Below are 9,715 nucleotides of genomic sequence, written 5' to 3' on the forward strand. Positions count from 1 at the left end.
ACTTTATTTAGATCTGTGAAAATCAAAATGCTTTTTCCTGCTCATAGTACAGGTGCCGATATTGGTTTTTGTTATGAACTCTTTTAATCTCTGCTTTTGGCAGAAGCGTATGTATACATTTCTCTGAATCATCTCTTCCCATCTTTGAAAACCATAAAATTGTGAGATTATTCCGCTGACTCCTGTTAGCATGTGTAAATTATCTTTAAATTCAATCATAATAGCGTCAGTGGCAGTGTGTCTTCTGACAAGGAAGTCTTTTGTTTCAGTTCATCCAATCTTGATATAATGCTAATAAGAAATAAATTTAAACCTATCTGTGCCAGCTAAAAGTTTCCATTGCCAGACTACTTGAGTGGATGAGAAAGAATACAGAGTTCAGAAGCAGACTGTTATTAAGAACATAAGAATATAAGAAATGCCTCTGCTGGGTCAGACCCGAGGTCCATCGTGCCCAGCAGTCCGCTCATGCGGTGGCCCAACAGGTCCAGGACCTGTGCAGTAATCCTCTATCTATACCCCTCTATCCCCCTTTCCAGTAGGAAATTGTCCAATCCTTTCTTAAACCCCTGTATCGTACTCTGCCCTATCACATCCTCTGGAAGCGCATTCCAGGTGTCCACCACACATTGGGTGAAAAAGAACTTCCTAGTATTCGTTTTGAATCTGTCCCCTATCAACTTTTCTGAGTGCCCTTTTGTTCTTTTATTATTCGAAAGTTTGAAGAATCTGTCCCTCTCTACTCTCTCTATGCCCTTCATGATCTTATAAGTCTCTATCATATCCCCTCTAAGTCTCCTCTTCTCCAGGGAAAAGAGATCCAGCTTCTCCAATCTCTCAGTGTATGACAGGTTTTCCATACCTTTTATCAGACGTGTCGCTCTCCTCTGAACCCTCTCGACTAACGCCATATCCTTCTTAAGGTACGGCGACCAATATTGGACGCAGTACTCCAAATGCGGGCGCACCATTGCCCGATACAACGGCAGGATAACTTCTTTCGTTCTGGCTGTAATACCCTTTTTGATTATACCAAGCATTCTATTACAGACATGGCAAGGCACAATTTTTAATGTTAAGATAATGAAAGTTCCTTGGCTTTCGACTAGACCAGTGTCTCTCAAACTTTTTTTTTTAGCTCTGGCACACTAATGGAGCAAATGTTTTTCGTGGCACATTATAATTGAAATTATAAAATTGCTAAACCAACAAAAAATTAAATTTGAGAGTTATTTATTCAAAATTTTTTAAGCTATATATGAGTAACATAGTAGATGACGGCAGATAAAGCCTGAATGGTCCATCCAGTCTGCCCAACCTTATTCAATTTAATTTTTTTTTCTTCTTCTTAGCTATTTCTGGGCAAGAATCCAAATCTCTGCCTGGTACTGTGCTTAAGTTCCAACTACTGAAGTCCGGCAAAGCTCACTCTAGCTCATCTACACCATCCCAGCCATTGAAGTCCTCCCCAGCCCATCCTCCACCAAACACCCATATACCGGCAACAGACTGTGCAAGTCTGCCCAGTACTGACCTTAGTTCTTCAATATTTACTATTATTTTCTGATTCTAGATCCTCTGTGTTCATCCCATGCTTTTTTGAACTCCGTCACCATTTTCCTCTCCATCAACTTTCTTGGGTCCACCACCCTCTCCATAAAGAGGAATTTCCTTACATTGCTCTTGAGTCTACCACCCCTCAGCCTCAAATTATGCCCTGTGGTTTTACCATTTTCCTTTCTCTTTAAAATATTTTGTTCTACATTAATACCTTCCACGTACTTAAACGTCTGAATCATATCTCCCCTGTCCCTCCTTTCCTCTAGGGTATACATATGTGAAACGAACTCCCTCCTTTACTGATGCGTGGCACGGGTTTTAGCGCCGGCAGCAGCAGAATTCTATGAGCATTGAAGCAGTTACTGCCGCTGGTGGCGCTAAAACCCATGCTACGCATTAGTAAAGGAGGGGGTAAAGTAGATAGAATAGAATTGCTAATTAATGCAATGGATGTGCTTGTTTTTGAGTGCAAATTAACTCAAAACGTGGCTTGATAGTGGATAAACAAACAGGCATTTCATCATCCACCATCTACAGTGGTTCTCTTTTTTTTTCAAACAAAGCAAAAAACTGCAGACCTTGTACACGATGCAGGCAGGCTTTATTATGACAAGTAAATTTAGGTTAAAAACCTTTTACCAGGTGAGGGACCCAACACGGGCTCGGGCGGTTTTTTCAGCATGTCACCTATCGGCTAATCACCCAAGGCTTTTTTCTTTTGATAATTTTCTGCTTTACCAAAATTGGACCCCTGACGAAGGTTAGTCCGAAACACGGACCGTGTTGGGTCCCTCACCTGGTAAAAGGTTTTTAACCTAAATTTACTTGTCATAATAAAGCCTGCCTGCATCGTGTACAAGGTCTGCAGTTTTTTGCTTTGTTTGTTCTGGATTGTTTTTCACTGCAGACAGTTGAACCTTGTTTTCCTCCTTGGATTTGGTTTTTTTCTCTTTTTTTTTCAACTTAATTTCTGTCAGAGCTGAAAATCCAAATTCGTAAAGATAGGAAGATCCAAACGGTAACAAAGCCTTGATTGGTCAAGTTGGGATAACTACTGCATAAAAAATAAAATTACTTGCTGTTAATTTTCAAGGACCAATCATGTCAAAGAATGATGCTTGTCTGGGTGATTGTATCCTTATGCACACAGGCACTCATAACATTGTGACGTATCTGTCATCTTATTCTAGTGTATACTTATGAAGGGAATTTTTAAAAAATAAAGTAAGATTCTGGAATCTCTCGTGGCACACCCAGAATCTGTTCAGGGCACACCACTGTGCTGTGGCACACAGTTTGAGATGCATTGAGCTAGACAACAGCATCTATCAAATCTACTTCTGTGCCTGGGAAAGGCGAGCAAGCAACTTCCCTTCTCACATGCATCCTTATCCCTTCTTATTCTTTTCCCAGCTAATAAAAAGTTAGTCACTTCTAGTTCTCCTCAATTTCTCTATGATTTTCTAACTTACAAATTAACCCTTGAGCTACTTATGAAAATTGAAATCCAGATTTACATACCCAAGAGGCTTGTACTGTAAGGGAAGCCACCAGGATTCTCAGTCATTCTCTCTCCATGACAGCGCTTTATGATCATGGTTAGGGAGGTTTCTGGTTCCTTACCTGTAACCTTTATTTCTTTTTTACAGTGATGGAGGATCCTGTTTGGACCTTACCACATCTTCCAAAAACTGTGAAAACTGCTGTATGATGACCTCAGAAATATTATGCAGGATCAGATGTGTTACCATATTTTTATTGCATTCATAAGAGTTGAGCTGCTTGTCTGAAAGTGCCTCCAGCGTACCTTGCAGGGTTTATTGCTTAGATATCTGGCAGTGACCTCTCTAGCATCTCCTGCTTAAAAGAGTTGGACTATGATGTCTTAGGTACCAGACAGTGAGATCACAGAATGGATCAGGCGGGAGGGGGGGGGAATGCTGTTTATTACTTCAAATACAAGAACGTATTGTCTTTTGCTTTCCTCTTCTTACATATGATTTTTGTTTTCCCGTCCTTCCTTTTCTCTCCAGTGTGGCTTCTTCAAGCGGACCCGTTACCATGAGAACAAAGTCCCACAGTACCATGCAGTGAAGATCCCACGTGAAGACCGCCAGTTGTACAAGGAAGAGAAGACAGGGACCATTCAGAGGAAAGAATGGGTGACAAACTGGAATGAGAATGACGGGTACACCCACAATGCTTCGTAGACTGTCGACCCCTGGGACACAGGCTGGGGCTCCTGTGGGGGATTTCTCTCTTTTTTTTTTTTTTTAAGGAGGGCAAACTTTAAATGAAGATTCCTGGGGGTCACCTTGGATTTTACCTCTGTGCCCAGTCTAATGGAGAGTTGACAGTCAACTGTTGCCATGCTGAAATGGGAAACAGGGGAAGAGGAATGTGGGCACCTTGTGCTGATGTGGCTGAGGGCTTCTGAGTTGACTGGGCCACAGCCGGACACTGTGCCTAAATCTCAAGGACCTACCAAAGCAATTCAGCCAGGGAATCCAGAGCAAATCCTCACCCAGGGCAACCATCACTGCCTGCCATCCTCTCACTGTTCACATTCTCACGTTTGATGTGTTGCGTGCTAGTCAACAAAAGCAAATTGCCGCCTACTTTCTACACTAAAAAGGACTGCACTTTTTGTCTTTGCTTGTGATGTGCTTTGGGATACCGCTGCTATAAAAGATAAATTTTGTCCTTCTCCCCCACAGTATAAGAAATGCATCCTTCCCTAGTATAAGATGGGCACCCTTCATCACAGCCAGCACCAGAGCTGCGACTCGTGGCTGCGTTCAACATGCAAATTACCCTCTTGCTTACTGCCTCTCAGACTTGAGTTACAGTGTTTAAAAAAAGCCATATGTAGGAGCCGTCCGTGTTGAAGGGAACGGTGCTAAGTGCATTTCCTTCTCTGAGCAGCAGTAGATCCCAGCCCTGGCCCAGTCTTCTCTCAAAACCTTTGCAACGTTTCGTTTTAAGGTTGGGGGTTTGGAAGAATCTCCTCCTCTGTGGTCCCTCTGCAGCTGTTCATGCTGTGACTGTACTCTGCATGGCCAGCTGCTGTTAGTACGGGAGTCTAGGGACGAACAGCCCCACAGCATCTGGATTACTTTGTCTGAGTATTTGCTTGGGTGGGAAGAGGGGGGAGCTTTCCAAATTTTAACATGCTTATTTTGCCTGAAGCTATGCATACTGCAATGGGTGCTTTGCATTTCTATGTCACTGCTAGATGTACACAGAACTGGAGATGGTGTACAAGCTGGAAGCACAGCGGGGATACCCATGTTTTCTTCCAGTTGGCCTCTTGTCTAGGAGAATCCTCCTCAGAGGTATTACCATTGGCATTCACAGCTGCAGAGCTTCAGACTGCCAAAAGGTGGCAGCATAGGAAGACTAAAGTAAACCAGCAAAAAGGAAAAGCTGATGGCAAAGAAAGAGGTGAGGGAGCAGGTCAAGAGCAGTTAGAGAAGGGGGAGTTCAGGGAGAGCGACTGAGGGGGGACTGCCAAAGGAGATGGGAAAGGTCCGAGCTGACTAAGAGATGATTAAACACACTGGAATGGAAAGCTTTTTCTCTGTTTATTTACTGTGTGTTTGTGGTCCCTCTCTGGCATGCAGTAAGGATTCCTACAGGCTGCATCCTAACTAGGAAAAGTATCTTCGGGTGCCACTACTTGGGGCTTTGTGTTGGTGTGATGTGCTCTGGCTTCTTCATTCTGACCGCACTTGGGAAAACACAACAGTTCTTTGCTGTTAGACAGTGCCTTACCCTCAGCTAGGGTTACCATATTTGTGAAGACAAAAAAAAAAAAAAGGATGCATGACCCCGCCCTGCCCCAGCTCCACCCACCCACATAAAATAGTAGGAGCACAAAGTTTGGTTTTTGTGCACAGCCTCTCTCTCTCTCTAGCCTCCCCTCCCCCGAGCTGACCTGCATGCCCACCCAGTTTTGTAAGGCCAACGTACACAGAGTCCAGTGGCTCTCCCCCCCTCTTAACTCCTCGGCGCTGCTATTCAGTTTTTCTTCAGGCCCGTGGCAGCTCAGCAAGGTGAGCCTTCGTCCTGCCCCAGAAGCCTTCTTTCTGCAGTGACTTCCTGTTCCTGAGTAGGTGGGACACTGCAGAGAGAAGGCTTCCAGGGCAGGCCAAAGGCAACAGGCTCAGGTTGTTGAGCTGCTGGTCACCTGAAGAAAACTGAATTGCAGCGCCAAGAAGGTAAGAGGGGGAGAGCCACTGGGCTCTGTGTAAATTGGCCCTGCCAAACCTGGATAGATTCCCCCCAGTTTAAAAAACCCTTCCGGATACTGAGCCAGTCCTCTAAAAAGAAGACATATCCAGGTTTTCCCAGACATATGGTAGCCCTACCCCCAGCGATCTCATTCCCGAGCATTTGTGCAATACTGGTGTATTGATGGCACCAATGCATTGGTGCTATGCTTCCCCATGGCATGAAGCTGCTGTAAATTCAAATTACTGACAATTAGTGCCACAGCTAATCAGCACTAATTAACTCATTAATTAAATTACACATGCAAATTGGGGACGTCCATATTTGCATGCACAATCTGGAGTGTCATCTACAGAATTCGGGTGATTTTTTAAACCGCTTTGGTAGGGTTCTCAAAAGCAATATATCAAATAATAAACTTGGTAAAGGCCCAGGGAAAAGATGAAGGAAACAGAGAAGGGATTTAGTAAAGGTCTGAATGGAAGATAAAACACCTAATCTAGAGACTGATCCTGCAGCACAGGAAATCCAGGCTGTGATCGTCCATCTGATGATGGTTAGTCATTCCTAGGCACACTAAGAGGTGGCAAATACAGAAGGTCCAATCTAAGAGCTGGCAAGGATGACCACTCTGGGCATCAACATAGGGCTGGCTCTGCCGCTAGGTAGATTAGGCATCCACCCAGAGAAGCAGCATTTAGGAGGCAGTATAGTCTAATCTCTGCTTCCTTACTCCTGAGTAGAGAATGACATGGGGACAAATTTTTCCCTGTCTCTGCGAATTCTTTTCCTGTCCCTGCCCCATTTCTGCAAGCTCCATCCTCATCAGCATTAACCTCAAACACTTTAAAATCATAAGTGTTCGAGGATTGTGCGGTTAAGGCAGAGCTTACAGGAATGGGACAGGGACAGTGACAAAACTCACGGGGACGGGATGGGGAAATTGAGTTCCTGTGGGGATGGGGACAAATTTGTCCCCTTGTCATTCTCTACTTCTGAGTCGAGCATACTCTCCCCCTGCTGTCTTTCCTCCTGGACTTCTTCAAAGGTACCTTATTTTGATGTAAAGGGGATGGAGCTTGATATACCACTTTCTCTGTGTGGTTACAGGTATTTGTTATGTACTTGCGGTAATGAAGTGTTAAGTGACTTGCCCAGAGTCACAAAAAGCTACAGAGGGAATCAAACTCACAACCTCAGGATACTGAGGACTAGATGCACTAAAGTCCTGGTAAGGGGCCTAAGACTTTGATTGGCCTAGGTACCTAAGGCTCCTCACTTAGGAGGGGCTTAAAGTATCCAGGCCAATCAGGGCCTTAAGCCCCTCCCCAGGATGCACTGGGAAGGGGAAGGCCTGCCATTTTAAAGAGGTAAGCCTGCTGACAAGAAGAAATGGGCATCCCTCTTGCTGACTTCTAAAATGAGGTATGGGGGAGGGGTTCTGAGCTGACCCCACCAGCCCACTAGGCCTGATTTTTGGGGTCCTGGTGGGGTGGTGGGAGGGGGGATCCTTGTGTAGGATGGGGGATGATGGGGTAGTGTCGGGGGGTACGGGTGACCCAGATGCATAACCAGGTTGCTGAAGTAGGAAGGAGTGGGAATCCCTCTTGTCTCTCTGGGTGCGTCGCTGTCACGGGGTGGCTGTCGTCATCTGGGGGTATGTGGATGGTATCGGGGATATTGGTTGTCATCTGGGGGTGGGGTGCGGCAGCTGTGGTTGGGAGGGGGGCCGGCCTTTACTACTTTTTTTTTTTTAATGGAGACAGATATTGCACCTAGTTAACACTACGCACAACATCTGTGCCCATAAAAAAAAGAAGAAAAAAAAGGTTTCCAGCCCCGAACAGCTGAGGCAGGAGGCTGCTTCGGAGCTTCCCCTGCCTTTTAGTTGTTCAGGCTTCCCCTACTGGCTCTGCACATGTGCGAAAGTCACTTTTTCAGCAACTGGTGGGATGGGATTACATCCAGCCTCCGCAAAACTAATTTGTACAGAAAGTCCATCCTACATCAGTCACTGTTTTAAAATCGCTCAATGAATCGGTCAACTTCAACCCACTCAGCTAGAGCAACAATTTTTAGTGCATCTAGCCCTCAGACTGGAAAAAGGGAGAAGAGAGAGTGAGCTGGATAGGAGGAATGGGATGAGAAGGAGGGTGTGGGATTGTAGATGAAGATGGGCCTGGAGCCCTGATAATCAGAGAAGGTTAAAGGTGAACTTAAACGACTTTATTAATGTGTTGGGGAGAATCCTGTTCACTTCACAGGTAAGAAGAAAGTAAGTACAAACAGCCAGTTCTTAGACTCAGGATTTGTCCTCCTGTGGCCTGCTTTGCCAAGGCCACAACATGCACTACTGTCTCTCAACAAAAACAGTATATCCAGCTTGTCTCAGGCCAGGACCCAGAGATAAAAGTTCAATCTCCTGCCAGATAATAATCACTGGCTAGCCACTGGTTACATTTTCACATACACAGATCTACAAGGCTCCAAGATGAACATGGTTTGCTTGAATGCAGTGACTGGGAGTCACAGGTAGGTGGTGGAGACATAGGCAGTAGGGCTCCAATTCTACCCTCTGGGCCTTTTCAACCTACCGTAGCTGTGGCCTGAACTTTTATACTTCCTCAACCACATACTCCCAATTCCACCTTTCCTATGTCACCTCGTTCTGGGTGGGAGTCTGAGAGTTAAAATGGTTTCTGCAACTGTGAGGGAGTATCATTAAAGGGGAACAGCAGCTTCCTAAGAGAATCCCTCACAGGGGGAAATACTATCAAGATAGAATGAGAGAAGTAGAGGAAAGAATTGAGGGAAAGGGTGATAATGGATCAGAATGGAAGGAAGAAGTGAGAAAAGTGGTGAGAAGGGGTCAGAATATGCTGGAGAGGTGGTGAGAATGGGGAAGACTGGACTGAGAAGATCAGAGTGGAAGGAGGAAGAATTCTGAGTGGTTTGTGTTACTGCACACCAAGTAGTAATGGAAAATATTCTAGGTCTGGAAATGCAAGATGTGTTCACAGAACTAGATCTGCAGGGTTTACACCAAGGTTGGGTCCCATTCTGTTTAGATCCCAGACTTCACTCTCATATAGGGGTAAGTGAAACATCATGCTTCAGAATGCATCTGTTCTGGCTCTTTGACACTAGAGAGTTGCGCGGGGACAGAAATCCCACCTGTCCCTGCCACAATTCCACCCGTCCCCGTGAGGAATCCCTACCCGTCCCCGCGAGGAATCCCTCTGTCCCCACCCGTCCCTGCGAGGAAACCCCTCCGTCCCACCGTCTCAGTAAACTTCAGAAATAGTTATTTCATTTAATTATGCTACTGAATTAAAGGCTCTGGTAGAGACCCATTTACAAATAAGCAAAGAGACTTTATTAATTTGGAAATATTAATTGTGAAGAATACATACTTTGTAAACAGGTTTCTACCAGAGCCTCTAATGTAAATATAAAATCTAAGCTGATGAGAACCCCCAAGCTGTCAGCTGAGGACTTCCTTTGCAGTTGGCAGGGGGTCCCTTTTGCCAAGCTTGGCAGGCAGCAGTAGAGTCCCTGAGTCACAGATGCTGGCACCTCAGTGGCTCATGGATGTTGCCAGCGACTGCTGTGCTTGGTGGATGGGAGTTCTGGCCGTCTCTAGAGGAGGTCTCTGCTGGTGGTGCTTGGGGATCCCCACCAGTCACAGCAAGGGTCAGCAAGTACTTCAACACTGTAGAAATAAAACCAGAAATGCATTTCCTTTTCTTTTGAACACAATACAGACATCTGCTATATACATTTCCCAAAGCTAACATATTTTAGTCAATAAATTCCGTTTTTTACCTTTGTTGTCTGGAGACTTATTTTTCCATAAAGTTGGTCCCAGTTTCTTTTTTCCGCTTTCCCATCTTCTGTAAATTCTTCTGTTGCTGTCCATTGG

General features: G+C 45.0%; 1 protein-coding gene across 4 annotated transcripts in view; it reads left to right on the forward strand.

Moving 5' to 3' along the window:
* Positions 1-5,308, forward strand: part of ITGA7 (integrin subunit alpha 7) — a 208,333-nt gene extending 203,025 nt beyond the window's left edge. For 2 of the 4 annotated variants that reach the window (XM_033936972.1, XM_033936973.1), the window contains exon 25: positions 3,594-5,307. In XM_033936972.1, coding sequence (XP_033792863.1) covers positions 3,594-3,770 — 177 coding nt within the window. In that variant the 3' untranslated portion in view covers positions 3,771-5,307. Of the gene's footprint in view, positions 1-3,593 lie in introns of all 4 variants that reach the window. The other 2 variants (XM_033936975.1, XM_033936974.1) reach the window with 2 other exon arrangements.
* Positions 5,309-9,715: the final 4,407 nt, after the last annotated feature.

Source organism: Geotrypetes seraphini, chromosome 3 (genome assembly GCF_902459505.1).
Source record: "Geotrypetes seraphini chromosome 3, aGeoSer1.1, whole genome shotgun sequence".
NCBI classification, from domain to species: Eukaryota; Metazoa; Chordata; class Amphibia; order Gymnophiona; family Dermophiidae; genus Geotrypetes; species Geotrypetes seraphini.